This window comes from Bacillus rossius, chromosome 17 (assembly GCF_032445375.1).
Source record: "Bacillus rossius redtenbacheri isolate Brsri chromosome 17, Brsri_v3, whole genome shotgun sequence".
NCBI lineage: Eukaryota > Metazoa > Arthropoda > Insecta > Phasmatodea > Bacillidae > Bacillus > Bacillus rossius.
Window position 1 is genome coordinate 2,274,450 of NC_086344.1, and position 19,214 is coordinate 2,293,663.

Sequence of the window (19,214 nt, forward strand, 5' to 3'; positions counted from 1 at the left end):
ATGATCAAGGTGGAGTATCTACTCTTGGTAAGGAACCACTTTGGTCAACACCGGTCACTTCATTCCTGATTTGTTCTACCATAGACACATAGAGCAAACAGTTACTGGTCTATACAGGATGATCAAGGTGGTGCATCTGCTCGTGGTAAGGTACCACTTTGGTCAACACCGGTCACTTCATTCCTGATTTGTTCTACCATAGACACGTAGAGCAAAGAGTTACTGGTCTATACAGGATGATCAAGGTGGTGTATCTACTCTTGGTAAGGAACCACTTTGGTCAACACCGGTCACTTCATTCCTGATTTGTTCTACCATAGACACGTAGAGCAAAGAGGTACTGGTCTATACAGGATGATCAAGGTGGTGCATCTGCTCATGGTAAGGAACCACTTTGGTCAACACCGGTCACTTCATCCCTGATTTGTTCTAACATAGGCACATAGAGCAAACAGTTACTGGTCTATACAGGATGATCAAGGTGGTGCACCTGCTCGTGGTAGTGAACCATTTTGGTCAACACCGGTCACTTCATTCCTGATTTGGATGACCATAGACACATAGAGCACAGAGGTACTAGTCAATACAGGGCGAGTCAGAGTTTGATCAAGGTGGTGCAGCTGCTCGTGGTAAGCAACCGCGTTAGTAGTATATAATATGGGGTTCCGGGGACTGGCGCTGGCGCTTGGAGCCGAGAGCCGAGCCACATCTCTGACGTCACGTCTATCTGTGACGTCACGGCGGCCACCTTGGATGAGCGTAACGGGACACAGCCTAATGGGACACAGCGTAACGGGACAAGTAGATATCGGTGGCCATCTTCGATCAGCCATTTTGGATGACGTAATTGTGTGTTCTCGAACATTCCGGCGTTGTGTTTTCCGCCATATTGGATGATGACGTCACTGTTGCAAAGTTCGTTACTCCCGCAATCTTTAACTTTTTAATTTATTATCCGATTTTAATGAAAAAAATTTTAAAATTCATAAAAAATCCATTTAATGAAATTTTTATAATTTTTTTATAAAAAACAAACATTTACGACATGGAGCTCGGAGTCCTCGGTTCGAACCCGACGAGTGCAAAAAAATTTTTTTAATGGCGACCGATCCTTCCTCAATGGTGGTTGCAGGCAGACTGACTCCCACCACTTTTTTTCAAAGCAAATATATCGTCACCTAGTATGACGTCATGTCCGCCATCTTGTCTTCGATGCTGGAAGCCATCATCATTGTATCGTCGGCGAGAGTGCGCTGATGACATGTTAGTTTAGGCTAATTCTTATCCGCTAGAGTGCAGTAATCATTTATTGCTGTGACACCCGCAATCTTGAAATTTGGGTGCCATCTTGTAAATCCGTAATTATTTAGCTAGAAATTCGGGAAAAGTTCCAATATACAATAAATAAATCACTCATTAATTTACATATTGATTCTATCGATTCCCGTCCTTGGTTCGATACCCGATCGATGCAATAATGTTTAATTTTATGTAAAAAAATAATAATTTCAATAAACCATGTTCAACATTCGTAAAGAGACTCTAAATCCTCTACTACCATCATCCTATCAGACATCAACACCACCATATTGGAAATTCGTAATTTTAATGCTAGAGATTCGGGAAAAAGTTCAAAATTCATTAAATAAATTTGTAATCCATATAATGATTGATTGGATCGACTAAGGTCCTTGGTTCAATCCCTAGCCGATACAAAACAACTTTAATTTAAAAAATACTAAAAAAGTGTTAAGTTTGAGAAAATAAAAACACCACAAGTTCTTTTAAAAAAAATTTATTACATAAATTCAATACACTACTACAAGTACAAATAAAACACTGACAAATTACTAAAGCCTTTTGGATTCCTCGATTCAAACAGTCTTCTTATTGTACGGACTAAGCCTTTTACATGACTTTAAATGTCTATCCGATCCGTTCATCGCCGCAGCCAGAGACGGACTGAAGTTCATATCACTTATATAGTCTCATTAGCCGGTACAACACATGAGTCAAATCAATAACCATGTTCATTAAACGTTTCGGAGCATTTTTTATAATGACGATGTAAGCTATCGAGATGTGAAATTAGTTTATTGCACTTATTGCACTGAAAGTGTATTCTTTGAACATTATTAGAACAAACGCTTCTTTCATGTCTGCGAGCATTTGAGGTGATAGTAATTGATGCACCACAGTATTTGCACTGATGCGAAGTACGCTCTTCATTAATTGAAGTATTCAATGCTGATGAAACTTCAGCTGATGGTGGAACAGCACATATCGAAGTCTCCTACAGTGTTGTCAGAGGCGTTGCCAACGGGATCTGCTCCAACATCGTCGGCGCTGACGTCATGGTTCCCGTAGTTGATGGTACATCCTCCATCGAGTTCGACGTTAAAGTCGGTAAAGATGCCATCGAAGTCTCAAGAACAGGCAATTACACGACTTATGCACCAGAATAAACAAACTAGGTGATCTGTACACCGTCGACGGCAGTAACAAACTGAGCGTCCTGCTGTCTAGGACTCGTTTATATACATGAACCAGTTGGAATAATACGCTAGTCAAATCAAGAACAATTTACTAAAATACTAGAGTCAAAACAACATTAAAAAAATAGAAGCACCATCAACAAAAAAAAGGAAGCACATTTGGAAGCACCATCAAAAAAGGAAAAACAATAGGAGGCACCGTCAACGAAAAGGCAGCACATTTGGAAGCACCGACAACGAAAAGACAGCACCACCATCGAAAAGGCAGCACATTCGGAAGCACCGACTACGAAAAGGCAGCACATTTGAAAGCACCGTCAACGAAAAGGCAGCACATTTGGAAGCACCGACAACGAAAAGGCAGCACATTTGGAAGCACCGACAGCGAAAAGGCAGCACATTTGGAAGCACCGTCAACGAAAAGGCAGCACATTTGGAAGCACCGACAACGAAAAGGCAGCACATTTGGAAGCACCGTCAACGAAAAGGCAGCACCGCCATCGAAATGGCAGCACATTTAGAAGCACCGACTACGAAAAGGCAGCACATTTGGAAGCACCATCATCGAAAAGGCAGCACATTTGGAAGCACCGACAACGAAAAGGCAGCACATTTGGAAGCACCGACAACGAAAAGACAGCACATTTGGAAGCACCGACAACGAAAAGGCAGCACATATTGGAAGCACCGACAACGAAAATGCAGCACATTTGAAAGCACCGACAACGAAAAGGCAGCACATATTGGAAGCACCATCAAATAAAAGGAAGCACATTTGGAAGCACAAGTTACAAGAACTAAGTCTTAGTTAGAAATCAGAATACAAGAAATAAAAACATTAAATTTTTATAATTGAAATTATTTATTTTATTTCTTTACATTATACAAATGCAAGTAAAACATGCCATTATTGTATGTAGCCAGCTTTCCTCAGTTCTTTGAGTATGAAGGATATTTCTTTAATGCACGAATAGTTTCCTGCACAAAGCGAGCCATGTAGAAGTCTTAACTGGTCAACCAATACGTTTGGATATTTCCATGATGTGTAATCAATCTCTTCTACCACCATCTTCCTTGTACATTTATAATAAGTATTATGATCTCTGGTGTCTTCCGTTTTAACACCAGCCTCAGGGTAACTTTCATTATCGAGACAGTGATCATCACAAGCTTGATCAGATTTATTTAATATATCACGACGTTTCCATCGTTTCGGTCTCAGGACACCGACACATTCTTCGATCTTGGCAGCTTTAGGTGCTTCATCACAGTCTATGTCTTTGTCAACAGCCTCAGAGTCACTGTAACAATCACCGTAGAAGGCATCGTCTTCACCCAGATTACCGTAAGAATTCGATGTTGATGATGTCGAAGTGTCTTCCTCATCTTCATGCTTTCTTTTTAGGAGTCCATCATTTTTACAAAGTAGGAAAGATCTACTTGAATTCGGCTGGATTATAGTCTCACTTTTCACATTAAGGATTTTTCCATTGTCTTCATTCTTCCATAAATCATCAACCTCCTTCAATTTAAGTCCTTTGTCGAGATCGGAAGAGCCAGGAACATTATTATCGTAATGCAGATCACTCTTCCGTAGTCTAGTAGATTCATCATTGTCCTCTAGCTTGTACGCAGGCTTGACGTTACAAGTTCTGCCATATCTTTTTAAGCTTTCTCTCCGCATAAACGACTTGCTACATCGATCACAACTTATCATATTGCGTAGTGGATTTTTAACACAGTCATACTTCTCGTGTTGTCTTCCATTCTTTCTCAAGATAAATTCTTTGCTGCAAAACTTACACTTGTGTTCTTTCGATACAGCGTCCGATCCCAAATCGGGATTCATATTAGTTACTGAGACTAATGTCAAATACCAATTTTGCGTTTTTTAAAAATTAGATCCATTACTTAAATAGAAATTTTTTCATATTTCATCAGCGAGAATTAATATATCTCATGCAAAGGTACTTGATGCATGTAGTTCTGCTTTTCAACAACAGATGTCGCCACATGTTGCTTGCAGGTAAATAATATTTAGCTCTTTTATGCGGGATGCGGGATGCTCACTAACGATCGCAAAAGAAGGATGGCTTCGCTAGACACCAAGGAGAAGGAATTTCGTCTTATACGTTAAAGCTTCACAGAATTCTCATGATATATGATTTGACCGAGCAATGATTTTTTTTTGTTTCCACTTGATAAAATCCTTCATGCACAGATCAACTTCTCATCTGTAACCAGAAGCACTCGGAGAACACCATTAAATGTCTAGTCAGGAATAATCAGAAGCACTCGGAGAAAACCACTAGATGTCTAGTCAGGAATAATCAGAAGTACTAAGAGAAAACCATAAAAAAATATTGTCAGGAATAATCAGGAGCACATGGAGAAAACCACCATAATATTGACAAGAATAATCAGGAGCTCACGGAAAAAACCACCATAATATTGACAAGTATAATCGGGAGCACACGGAGAAAACCACCACAAGTTTTCTTTGATATCATAAAATTACAGAAAAAAAATTTAATAAAAAATTTAAAATAAATACAAAAAAAATACAAAATCAAATTCTACTAGCTTGTGAACTTATCATTGACGTGCAAAGTTAGAGTTCTAGTACAAGCCAGTTTTTTATAAAAACAATTTATTAAAATTTCATTAAATGGATTTTTTTATGAATTTTAATTTTTTTTAATTAAAATCGGATAATAAATAAAAAAGTTAAAGATTGCGGGCGTAACGAACTTTGCAACGGTGACGTCATCATCCAATATGGCGGAAAACAACAACGTCGGAATGTTCGAGAACACACAATTACGTCATCCAAAATGGCTGATCCAAGATGGCCGCCGTGATCTACTTGTCCCGTTACGCTGTGCCCCGTTACGCTGTGTCCCGTTACGATTTGTCCCGTTACGATCATCCAAGATGGCCGCCGTGACGTCACAGATAGACTTGACGTCAGAGATGTGGCTCGGCTCTCGGCTCCACGCGCCAGCGCCAGTCCCCGGAGCCCCTATTATATGCTACTCGCGTTGGTCAGGACCCGTTCCTTCATTCCTGATTTGGATGACTTTAGACACATAGAGCAGCTAGGTCCTAGTCTATACAGAGTGAATCAGAGTTCGATCAAGGTCGCACAGCAGCTTGTGATAAGGGCATGTTCTGGCAAGAACCCAGTATCTTTGTCCCATAGAGCACGTAGGTGCTAGAATACACAGTTTGAGTCAGGAATCAACCAAGTTCATGCATGTGCTTGTGGTGAGTACCATGCTGGCTAGGACCCAGTATCTCCATTCCATAGAGCTGTAGTCAGTGTTCGACCTAGAGCTCGCAGCTATTTATTTATTTATTTAAAAACATTTTTTCTTCAAATTTAACAATTTCAAATAAGCTTTAATTTCAAGGCTGTGTTAAATGGGAAAATAGCAATGAAGGAATGCTTTGTTCTTTCGACGCTAAAACTTCTTAGTGCATAAACAAAGAAAGACTTTTAGGGCAGTCGTCTGTTCGCGTTTATAAAATTTTCGCAATCAACTTTCAGGCAGTTTTCAAATTTTACACATTGAATTTAATCATTTGATAGTAATATATCACAGTAAAATATCTGTACTTCGAAGGAATAAGACACTGTGTCATATAAGTCATATTTTTCATGAGAACTGTTAAATAATTTTAAATAGTACGTCACTCATTTAATTAACTATTTTCTATCAAAATATACGTGAATTTTTTAATTATCGTAGATCTTTAGTGCTATATGCCACTAGAATCGCCACTGTGGGTAAAAGTGCATTTGCCCCAAAAGTGGACAGTGTCTTAAGACTCCGAGGTACATCTACGGTATAAACATAAAAGGGCGGCTGGCTAGGCAACATACTATCGAAACATGTATACTAAAGGATAGCTCCTAAAGTCCTTCAGAGTTTACATAGTACACAAGAAACTAGTCATGTCATGAAAGTCTTTGATGGTAATTATGTAAATATCGTTTCAACAATTCAGAAGCTCAGTAGGTACTAATGGCTGACATCTTTTAAGCTCTTCTAAAAATCTTTTAGGTTATTGGGTCTTTTAAGAAAGTTTTAAAAAATAAAAGCCAATATATGTAAAATAATTGTATTTAAACTAAGAATGGTCTTATCTAATCCTCAAACACTCAAATACCATCAAAACATTATTATTCGAAAGATCTTATATTTGAGGAATACAACACTATAGAAAAATTAAAGAAAAAAAAGTAAATTTAAAAAAAATTCACATTTGATGACTTCTGGATTGTACCAGGTTATTTTTTTCTTTATGCATATCTTGTTGCTATGTCCCCATGATTTTTTTTCTTTTAACACGTAATTATATTAAAAAAATACAATATGTAGGTTTATGTAATCTTAATTTGTGAAACAACCATCAAAAGGACAGCATGTTTCAACACTAAGTTAATATATTTAATTTATTGTATATTATTTTATTTTCGAACCTTATTAAATAGATTCAGATTCGAGGGGTATATTCTGGGTACTCTCTAGGATTCAGTTACGAGTTACTGTTTAGAGAAAATTAGAATTCGACCGATCATTAATTGAAAACATATTTTTATTGTCACACTATTTTAAAATCAAAAAAAAATTCAATGATTTTTTTTTTCCCTTCCAGAGCAGCTTCCCAATCAGGACGCACGGCATCCACATAGTGAACCAGTCGTGGGTGTTCGACATCATCTTCTCCATATTCAGGCCCTTGTTGAACGAGAGGATGCGCAGCAAGGTACACAAAAAAAAATTGGATGTCTGTAAAGTCGGTTTACGGACGATAGTTTAACGTGACAACGTAATAACAAAACATTGATGAAATGATTGCATACTTTTATGAATAAAATTGAATCATTTTTATTGAATTATCACTATTTTGTATGGATACAAAGAAGGACTGAAATTAAATTTACAATTTAATTAATAAATTTACTATTATTTGCACTCACTAATTCAAATATGTTTATTACTGTAACGAAGAGATTATTATAACTATAACTTTTATACATGTTTGCTATTCCACTTCTTCCAATCTGTGTTATTCTGTTAAGGATAGGACGATGATAGGAAAAGTAGGAAACTAATGGGAGTGTTTCAAGGATGATGTGAAGGAAAATGGCTTACCCAACACCAAGATGCAGTCAAAAATAATATATTTGCGCCACGGACTCTGCAGCAATGCTAGAAGGAACGGGTTAGCAAAGAGCAATGAAAAAGTTACATTGAAATGCATGAAAACAGAACTACGCCACGGACTCGGTCGCAACGCTAGGAGGTTCAGGTTAGCAAAGAGCAATAGCCTATAAAACTAGCGTAACAGGACACAGCGAAACGGGAAAATGTGCGTAACGGGACACTTTTTCGTGCGTACAGCCGGCGTTCATCGATTTATTAACGTTGTCACGTCAAAAACAATTCTGTACATTCACAAAAGATTCCTTAGTAAACCAGCTCCAAGAAATATTTTGTGATGCTACAAGAAAGAAATTCCAACTTTGTACAACTCATATGGCTAAAGTTATTTTTGCATATAAGAAATAGGATTTTTACAGTTAATACTGGGTATTTATTACGAAAATTGGCACATCATTTTATATTTTAATCGATGCTTCATTCAAGCATAATTTTATTTAGGCCTAACCACGATAAAAAAATCGAATGTTCAACAGTATGACTTATTTGGTTTTATTATGCGTATTAATGTGCGCAGTTAATATACTGGTAAGATATTCAGGGGACGGTTTACAAATAACTTTAACTTTTTGAGGTAAACTAGGACATTATCTTTGAAAGATTTGTGCAATGGGAGTGCATGACTTGATGTAAGCTTTTGGACATACGCCATTGCTAAGCACATGTATGTCTGTAGATGAAAACTAAAAAAAAAGAAAAAACTCAAAAGAAAAAACACAAAATTAAGCAAAAAATTGCTGTTGTCAACAGGATATAAACACCACATAATATTCCATAACAGGAATATGGTCACCAAACGAAGAAAAACAAAGAAAATGGACTAAGAGAACGAAAAAAACCACAAATTATTTTTTTTTGTTCTCTTAGTCCATTTTTCTTTGTTTTTCTTTGTTTGGTGACCATATTCCTGTTATGGAATATTATGTGGTGTTTATATCCTGTTGACAACAGCAATGTGTTCCTTAATTTTGTGTTTTTGTATTTTGGTTTTTTTTAGTTTTCTTCTACAGACATACATGTGCTTAGCAATGGCGTATGTCCAAAAGCTTGCATCAAGTTAAACTGGGACAGCACAAATCATAAATTCCCGGGTAAGAATCTGAACCCAGTATTACTACAAGTACTATTTTGTACTGATACGGTTTTTTTTATGTAAAAGTGCAAATTTATAATATGTGTAATTTTACATGATAGTTCTGCTTCATTTACAAAAAAGAACAATTATACTGTAATATTGCGTAAGGCTAGCGATAAGATTTAAAGACCAGCTCTGTGTTAACACTCTGAAGTATTGCATGTGTTTTCGTGATTGGTTGTACTTCTCTTTTGGCGAGCTGTGGTTAACAACTTATTCTTCCTAACATTTTTTCAGAGAAATTATTCATCGACGGTGAAATGTTTTACGGTAGTTGTAGGATTTTGTTCAAATAAAAACATAACAGACGCTTAGTGCTCTATTTTAAGGGGCCCGCTTAGCCAGAGGTGTTGTCTGTGTCAGTGAGGCCATAGCCAGAAGTGTTGTCTGTGTCAGTGAGGCCATAGCCAGAAGTGTTGTCTGTGTCAGTGAGGCAATAGCCAGGGATGTTGTTTGTGTCAGCGAGGCCTTAGCCAGAAGTGTAGTCTGTGTTAGTGAGGCCATAGCCAGAAGTGTTGTCTGTGTCAGTGAGGCCATAGCCAGAAGTGTTGTCTGTGTCAGTGAGGCCATAGCCAGAAGTGTTGTCTGTGTCAGTGAGGCCATAGCCAGAAGTGTTGTCTGTGTCAGTGAGGCAATAGCCACAAGTGTTGTCTGTGTCAGTGAGGCCATAGCCAGAAGTGTTGTCTGTGTCAGTGAGGCCATAGCCAGAAGTGTTTTCTGTGTCAGTGAGGCAATAGCCAGGGATGTTGTTTGTGTCAGCGAGGCCTTAGCCAGAAGTGTAGTCTGTGTTAGTGAGGCCATAGCCAGAAGTGTTGTCTGTGTCAGTGAGGCCATAGCCAGAAGTGTTGTCTGTGTCAGTGAGGCAATAGCCAGGGATGTTGTTTGTGTCAGCGAGGCCATAGCCAGAAGTTTAGTCTGTGTCAGTGAGGCCATAGCCAGAAGTGTAGTCTGTGTTAGTGAGGCCATAGCCACAAGTGTTGTCTGTGTCAGTGAGGCCATAGCCAGAAGTGTTGTCTGTGTCATTGAGGCAATAGCCAGGGATGTTGTTTGTGTCAGCGAGGCCTTAGCCAGAAGTGTAGTCTGTGTTAGTGAGGCCATAGCCAGAAGTGTTTTCTGTGTCAGTGAGGCCATAGCCAGGGGTGTTGTCTGTGTTAGTGAGGCGGGATGATAAGTACGACTCTCACTGATGCTTCTACCTGCGATGACTCCTCTTAGTTGGCGTGCTGTCTTCTCGTCGTGCATGGGGAAACTATGATATTATAGCGATTATTTGGTGACGAAGTGTCCAAGGTCAAGATCAAAGTTAAAGGTTTTGTGAACGAAAATTAAACTAACATGTTGGTAGTGCACTCTAGTATGATGAAAACACTATGGTGGCATATAGCAGGCTAAAACAAGATTGTGGATGTGACGTCATACCAACTGTAGATATATACCTTGGCATTAGTGGTGGGAGGTCAGTCTGCCGGTGGCTTCCGTGGAGGAAGGATCTGTCGTCTTTTTTTATTTTTTCCCTCGCCGGGTTCTAACCGTGTTTTGAATAATATTTTATTAATATTTGATTGATTAATTTTTTTATAAATTTTAAATATTTTCCAGTTAAAACTGGATAATAACTACCGATTTTCAAGATGGCAACCATAACAAAATGTGCAACGGTGTTTTTAAATAATAAATTTTGATTATTTAATTTTTTTTATAAATTTAAAAATTTTTCCCGATTTTCTATCACAAAAAGTACAGATTTTACGAATGCCGGCCGTAACGAAATGTGCAACAGTGTTTTTAATATTTTTTTTATTAAATTTTTATTCAAAATTTTTTTTATGAATTTTAAAATTTTTACTTGATTTTCTAGCATAAAAATTATGGAAATTCAAGATGGCGGCCGTAACAAAAATTACAATGGTGACGTAATTCAAAATGGCGGAAAGTTGTATAAAACAAGATGGCGTATCTAAGATGGCCGAAGTGACGTCTTTATCCAATATGGCGGATTCAAGATGGCCGCCGTGAAGTCAGAGCAATCTGTCAGCTCCTCCTCCTCAGCCAGGCCCCGGTGCCCCTGTTGTATACTACGCATAACTATTCCCTAAATATAATTCTTAAACAGTTATGCTACGAAAAAAATATTTTATTCTTCTGACAATTTATTTTATTTTTTTCAGTGAAAATGTTTGGAAATAATCACATAACATTTTTTTTTAATTGTAAGGTTTTAGCAATACTCAGAAACTGTGCGAGTGAAACCACGGGTTATTAGCAGATATTGGATAGTTTTCTGTTTAAAAGTTCAAAAAGTAGTACTGTTTGAAGTGTGTTGTTTCACTTCTAACGCGAGTGACAGCCGTGAACACTTTTTTGATGTGAAACATCTCAGTTCTCGGTGTACAGCAATTTTTTTTCCGGAGTAATTTCGTGACCGGAAATGTGTAACAAACACGGTGCTGCCATCTGTGGCGGATGGCGCAAACAAAATTTCACAAAGCCAAAGGTAAACAAGATGGGCAGTATCATATTAAAATTCCTTGTCGAAAATCAGGTCCAAATCCGGGGTTTAGTATTTTTTTTTTTAATATTTTTCGCTTTTATCGGAGCCGTTTCATTGTAGAGTTTAAAATTTTGTGTTTGCGAATTCTAGCGGCGGGTGTACGAACTAAATGTGATTCGCGTCCAGAAATTTGCGTGATTTTGTCACGCTCGGAATTCTATGTTACATTCGGTGTTTCGATAGTCCCGTGTTGTGAGCGTGTGTCTGCAACACGGCGGGGACACGGGAACCTGCTCCTTGCCGGAGGTCGGACGAGAGGACTGTAAGGGCGGTTGTTGCAGATCCACTTCCACGGCGCCGACATGGAGAGCTTGCACGCGCACGTGCAGCCCAAGTACCTGCCCGAGCGGTACGGCGGCTGCCGGCCCGAGTACAGCTACACGCAGTGGCTGGACTCGCTCACCAGGAACACCGCAATCATCAAGGGTGAGTGCAGGGTCTTCAGCTCACGTGACTGCCTCGACTGGCAAGGGTAAAATGACAGATACAGAGAAAGAGAAATAAACATGAACTATCAAAATTATTACTCAATTTGAAATAATCTCAAACCCTATTACCTTTGAAAGATTCGTGCAGTGGGAGTGCATGACTTGATGTAAGCTTTTGGACATACTACGCCATTGCTAAACACATGTATGTCTGTAGAAGAAAACTACAAAAAACCAAAAGACAAAAACACAATATTATGTGGTGTATATGTCCTGTTGACAACAGCAATTTTTGTTTGCTTATTTTGTGTTTTTGTCTTTTCGTTTTTTGTAGTTTTCTTCTACAGACATACATGTGTTTAGCATTGGCGTATGTCCAAAAGCTTACATCAAGTAAATCTCAAACCCTGTTGTGTTGCCCTCTGCCCAAATACTCCCTTACTGGACGCCAGCAAGTCGGCCTATCCCTGCAGCATGGCGGGGTTCAACCTGAGCCGCACGCCGCCACGTGGAGCCCGCTCAAGGGAACAGTTCTCTGCACCGTCCGCAACGTACTCTTCCATCCTTTTGGCTTTAGATTTAGTTAGCTTCCCGCCCATTTGCATAGTAGTCTTTCTACTCTGTCCAACTCTTCTTCCAGAACCATCCTTCTGTTTCCTGTAATCAACCTGCTTGTAATTAAAGCATGAAACTTTGCATCCCGCACGTCAGTGCCCTGGGTTTTACCTGTGTCTATGCAGGTTTTACCTGGGCCCAACTTATTTAGTTTTTAACCTAGAAGAGTCAATGAGGGGAGTTAGTCATGGCTAAAACGTTGCCATGGCTGGCCAATCCCCTCCTAGCACATGATGCATGCTTCCTCTCCTGCATGGTTCATAACCTGCATGCTTAGAGCGTATAGGCTTCGGCCTAAGACGCACTTAGAGTCTTCCCTACCCAGACCCCTCCCACATTTACTTAGTTATTAGTTAGTTTAGGGGAAAAAAACGTTTAGTTAGCTTTTAGGCTAGGCAACCAATCGCTGCCACGACTGGCCAATAAACCCCAATAAGCACATGATGCACTCGCCCTTGTTCTGCGTGGTTAAAACCCCGCTTGGTAGAGTGTATAGGCTTCGGCCTGAGACACACTTGGGTCCTTATCTAACCTGGACCCCCCCCACACACATTTAGATTAATTTAGGCTAGGAAAAAAAAGTTTCATAGGCTTTAAGGGGCCTCCCTAGTAAAAATGTTTAGCGCGGTGGGCCACTGGCCACGTGCTACTGCCAGTGGTTGGGCGGGGCGATATACCTGTGACTGTCGCCTGCGCCGAGGTGGAGGGGGGAGAGGGCGTTTCAGCGAGGGGGGGCGGAATAATGGGAGGGTTGTCATTGTGTGGAGTCCATTTGCTACTTATACCTGCGTTATCTGCGAACAAGATCGTGGCAAGAAAGGTGACTGTTTTTCCCTTTCGTTACATTCAACCAAAAGATAATGTTCTCATATTGCCTTGCTTGCTTCCTGACAGTGTTTATTAACTTGAAACATTAAATTAGTGTTGCGATCCAGTCCATATCCATGAAATGCAAACAATCGTCAATTCTGTTTAAAACATGTATTTTTATTTTAATTAACGTTCTACATAATTAAGATATTTACATACATTACAAAAAATGCTGTCACCAACAATCGATGTGTTAGCTTGTGTTTTCAGGGGGGAAAAATGCAAAAATTATATCATTAAAAAAATTTCCAACATTATACTTTCGAACTGACATTTGTGTGATGAATGGTTTTGCACGAACAGTTATGCTTTCATTCATAAAAGTATTCCGCACCGCGACGAGAAATCACGTCCTACTAATAATTGAGTAATAAAACTGGGAATAAAATGATGAAAATAATATTAATTATTTTTAATCTTAGACACAAATCAACTTTTTAAATCGCAATAACGACAAATAAATTTTTAACTTACTTCCTGAATAAAAAGTGCATGTCAAACTTACTTTTAAATTCTGTAAAGAAAAAAAATGTCAGGAACAAACAAGTGTTCCCACCAACGACACATCGTCAACTTTGTATTCTAGGGTTTACGTCGTATTTAGTTACACTAAATATTACTGCATATTATTATTTTCTGGCTCTTATTACACGTTTAGCATTTTATTTTATTTTTGCATATTTTTTTAATGACTTTAACGTTGCATAATATGATGAATAAGTATACACGAATGAACTGGAATCACGTTTCGAGTTACATACAGACTGTTCACTACGAGCAGTGTAAATTTCTTAGCTGTTGCAACAGCGGCCTACAGGTGGATTCAGACTGCAGGCTTAGTCAGTCACGCTGAATCCACCTGAGTTCAGATTTTATCGAAGACAAGTGCGGGTGGTATGGAAGAACTCAGTGTGCACTGACTGTTGTGCTCAAGGTGTCAGTGAAATGTATAGCTGGAATCACGGGCGAAAATTTGTAGGATTCCCATGAGGCCCACGGGATAACGTGAAGATTTTGCAAATGCAAGCGGGGCCCCCTCAGACGGACTTTTTTATTTCAGGGAGGTTCGGGCCACCCTGAGATTCTCCCCTCCTCCCGGAATCTACGCATGCAGCTGGAATTAATTTTTAGCCAAGTACGTCATTTGGTGCTGTATTTAGGCTGTCAAAGAAGATACGAAATATGGCTGCTTTGATAATTGACGATAACTCCTTTTTATTGTGGAATAGTACTTACCCATCTACAAATAAATCCCTAAATATACCACCACTACTGTTGGGGATTTTCTATACAAACTATCAAAATAATTTTGGTTTCGTCACTGTTACTAGCTATTATTGTATCATACGAAAACATGTATGTTTTGTGTATTAATTTACGGTATTCATCTCTGTCAAAAAAAATATATTTTTCTATAATAGAGTGTAAGCAAGGTAGAATACAATGGCTAATTTTAAAATAAAAATGGAATAAAGTATTTTTTGCTTGCAGTAGTTCAAATTTTTGAATTAATTTAGTTGTTTGTTTAAAAAACCCTTCTAAAATCAAAGAAACTACCTACTTCCTTAATAAATAAATAGTGCTTTAAGATCACACGCTTTCATAAATATTTAAACGCCAACATTTAAAATGTAGATTTCACATAATGATAAAATCTTATCTATTTTCATGGTCACGCCTAATGGAAATAATACACAACAATTCGTCATATATGTTTTTTATGCTTTTAATAACTACTCTTCACATGAGCAAATTTCAATATACATAAAACTGAGGAACTCTGCATTACATTTTTAATCTGTGTACGACACTAACAGAAATTGAAGCATAAAACAACATTTTAATTTTTTAATTAATAAGTATTTCATCAACGTGAGCTTTGCTTTCATTTCAATGAAGCCACTCTACATAGAGGAAGTGCACATGTATTCAGTCTTAACATTAGACCCTCCGGATCACAGAGTAAACGAATGAATGGAATTCATAACATTACGCAGGGTTTTATGACATATTTTCCCTTCTACTTAATCGCAACATCTCACTTAGCGCGTAAAATGGTTTCAGTAAACATAACATAAAAAATATTCCCCCCATGTACAGTAGAGGAAACTAAAATGTTTGGAACACTGTAAACTAATTGTATTGTCATTTCTGTAGTCGCTCGAAGTGGCAAACTATGTATCTTTGTTCAATAAAACGAAATATTAAAACAAACAAACAATAACATTACGTTCAGACAATTCGTTACGTGAAGTGAATGTAATAAAATACACAAGACAGTTACACACACCATTACCAAAACACAATCCCATAAAAATCAAAATATTACATGTCGACTTAAAATTATTATTATTCACCATGATAATTTCTTGCGGGTAGCCAGTAACAAAGGGACACAATTTTTATTCATTTAATTAACTTTGACAAAACTTGTAAAACCTGGCATGAGCAAAATATTAAACATCAACTAGTAATGAATTAAGAGTATGCTTCGCTTGGTAGAACATCGAATATAGTCATCTCCAGGTATTAAACTGAATTTTGAAAGAGGGACTCATATTTCTGAACAAGTTGTTGACTTTCCTGATGATCCATCGACAGTTCGTAAACGGTCTCATCGTCGGGATGTCGAGCTTGAGACCTTTTTCCTCACCATAGTCCCGTGGTCTGTTCTACCATTCGCACAGCTATCCCAACCTATACAAATAGCCGAGTGATACTACTCCCGTTGCTTCTATCATGGAGCTCGCCCGCAGTCGTACTTCCCTATCCAGCCTGCGTAATACACGCGTCCTACCTGCTAGCCGCCAAGAACGCGTCCATTTGTGAAAAAGCCTCACCCGCCAACAATACTAACTCATTAATTATAATATGCAAAACATAAAAACATTACATATGCGATAAAACAAAATTTTCTGCTGTCATAAGCCGAAGAAAAAGAATCAATTTGAAATATAACATAGACAGATAAATCTAAAATGGAGTTATCGATAGTAATGTTTTAATAAACAGAATAATATATGTCGTATTACACTAAATACGTGTTCTTACTGACAACCGAATTTAAAAATAAATTAAATTACTTTTTTTTCTTTTTAAACCATAACCGCATAGAAGAAACAATACTTTTGATACAATTTTTTGCATAACTATACGACAGGACTAAAAGTACATTGTACGTAATAAGTATTTGCTTATAGGAATTAATGCTGCAGAATATACGAATAGATTCAAATGCATAGAATTTAATATATTGTCAAATTTATTTGGAAATATGCATGTAACAAAAGATTGAATTTGAAATGAATTATCTGTTTTTAACTACAAATATAATTTTATCATATCTCACTTTCATTCAAACTTAAGAGTGTCATTTTCAACAACAAAATAGCCACAACTACACTTAAAAATATTTTAATTTTATACTTATATTGTATAACTTTTGATGAAATTAAATGTTAAGAGGTTCATTTAAGTTTGTAAGGAAACATAAATACAACGTTCAAAATAAATAACAAAAATTTTGTGTAGTTAGGAGCTCCGCGTCATGCAAATAAAGAAAAGTTAAACTTTTCAGTATACGGCTGCAATAATTATAGAGGAAAATGTTATTTATTCTTTACTTTTAATTCCCGTTTGGAGAAAATAAATCGAAAAGTACTATACCGAAAGTATAAAGTTGAAGTTCAATATCGCTTGTCAAGTAAGTTCAAGAACAAAATTAAAAAAAAGAAAATTTGTTTTCTTGAATCTTTTTTTTTCAGAAAAGTATACATACATACAATATTATTATATTATAAAAATAAAAATTTTTAGTTCTTAAGTATAAATTACTGAAATATTTTTTAGTTAATTAATTTTTTCATGCGAAGAAATATTTAATTGTTAAAATCACGAGAACATAATTTATTATATTTATGTATTCCAAAAGCTTATGTTAAAGATCGACTATATGCTATTCAATTTGCCCAAAATTTTTACTGAAATAGGAGAGAATTACAAAAACACAATTTAACTAATGTAGGTATTATAACAATAAGTTATGTTCATAAACTATATTAATGGGAAACAAATATTTATCATTTAATTATATGCAACTATTTTCCTTTGAGGTCAAAATTGAGGTATATTTAATGTAATAAGTAAATCCTCTCATAAAATTTACTGAAACTAATATTCTTCATTGTCCGTCATATTATGATTCCAAACAGTTTAAATCAACTGAAACATGAAATAAAATAGTAAGGTTAACCATGAGGTGTGGAAGGAATCAGAGATTACTTTGTAAAATGTTTTAAAAATTTCTCATGAAATATTGTGATTATTATGTTCGTACATAATGTAAAAAAAAATTCAATACATGAAATTCAACACATACTTTGTATTGCAAGTTATTAAACATATATTTTAAAAACACATGTGCGTATCTAAGTCGAATTGTTATGTAATACATGAACATTACCGATACAACTTCCCTTACAAATAACTTTCACCCAAAGTTAAGGCCGCGGACAAATTAGGTATACACACTGCTCGCACGAGGAGCTGAAATAAGTAATATAAGAAAGCCGGCCGGAGTAATTCTTTTCAAGCCAAAGCTAAAAGTAATGGATGTTGTTTGTCTAAAGCAGGCAGTGAAATGACATACAAGTTTACAGAATAGCCATATAAGATCTTTGACGCTTCTTATCCCGTCAGTGGACTGTACGCGAAGAACCAACTGCATCATGGCCCGCCGCCAGTTTTATACTTACGTATGAATACTCTTGTAAACGTTGGTTTGTATACTTATGTATGTTGCCGACATCGATAGGTATTCTTTGGCAGCTCGATGTGGATTCATTCGAACACGTTTGCGCTAAACAAGACATATTTTTACATGAGAGTGACTTCGCGCACTGAAAAAAGTTGCAGGTCTGTAACGCAACAGTGATACAAATATTACATAGTTCGAACATTTTCTGGAGCACGACATTCACTTTGGGTAATGCTAAGCTACTTGATAGGTACCCTTTACCCGCTTTAAAAGTGATAACTTAAAAAAAAAGTGTACATGAAAGCAGACTCAGCCATATGTTTATTGCTGTTGTATTTGTCATAAACCTACCCTACGTTCAATACGGCCTGTAAGTAGAACAATGTTGTTTTTTTTACTTGTGTACAAGCTGTGGTTGTAAAGCGAATTTATATTCTTAGTTAACTAACGTCTATCATAACATATTTGGAATAAGGCTACCTTAATTTTTTTTTCTAGATTGCTATATTGTTATATATATAAGTATTACTTAAACGGAAATATCTGGTAATAAAAATAAATTAAAAAAGCATGAAAGGTTAAGGATTATTTTTTTCAACAACAAATAATTTATGGTTTAACTGCTTTGTGTACTATATAAAAACAGAACAAGCTTTCAAAATTTCAAAATTTCTTTGATTATCCGTTATAGTTATGTTTGGTTTTAACTCATAAATATTTAAGTTGATTGCCAACGTCACGAATGTACAATAATTTATTTCACACCGCTCCGGGTTGCAGGTAAAGTAAAAGGCGTGCAATTTGATCAGAAACGCGTTCTACTTATTCAGGCCCTTTAATTGGGCGTGACGGACCATGTGCCAAATATGTAACAATTATAAGTAGGTGAAGTATAAAAAAATAAAGAACTTGAATGCAAAATAATGCATATAACAAAAATAATTTGCAAGGTTCTTTCGTGGATGTTGTAATGTGTGGGCAATATTTACTTAATTTTGGTTTTTGGATAAATTAATTGTGGTTTAAATTTTTTTAATAATTTTGTATAATTGCTGTAAAAAATTTATTTCCTGCCCTTATTAATTAATTGAGCTGTAGAAATAAGTTTATCTGAAAATTTACGTCATCTTTAT

The 19,214-nt window shown here is 36.8% G+C and overlaps 1 protein-coding gene across 2 annotated transcripts in view; it reads left to right on the forward strand.

Annotated features, from left to right (window-relative positions):
• The window catches only part of LOC134540798 (alpha-tocopherol transfer protein-like), a 108,174-nt gene that overhangs the window by 82,077 nt on the left and 6,883 nt on the right, over positions 1-19,214 (forward strand). For both annotated transcript variants that reach the window (XM_063383726.1, XM_063383727.1), the window contains exons 6-7: positions 7,158-7,268; positions 11,694-11,838. In XM_063383726.1, the coding sequence (XP_063239796.1) occupies positions 7,158-7,268; positions 11,694-11,838 (256 nt within the window). The remainder of the gene's footprint in view (positions 1-7,157; positions 7,269-11,693; positions 11,839-19,214) is intronic.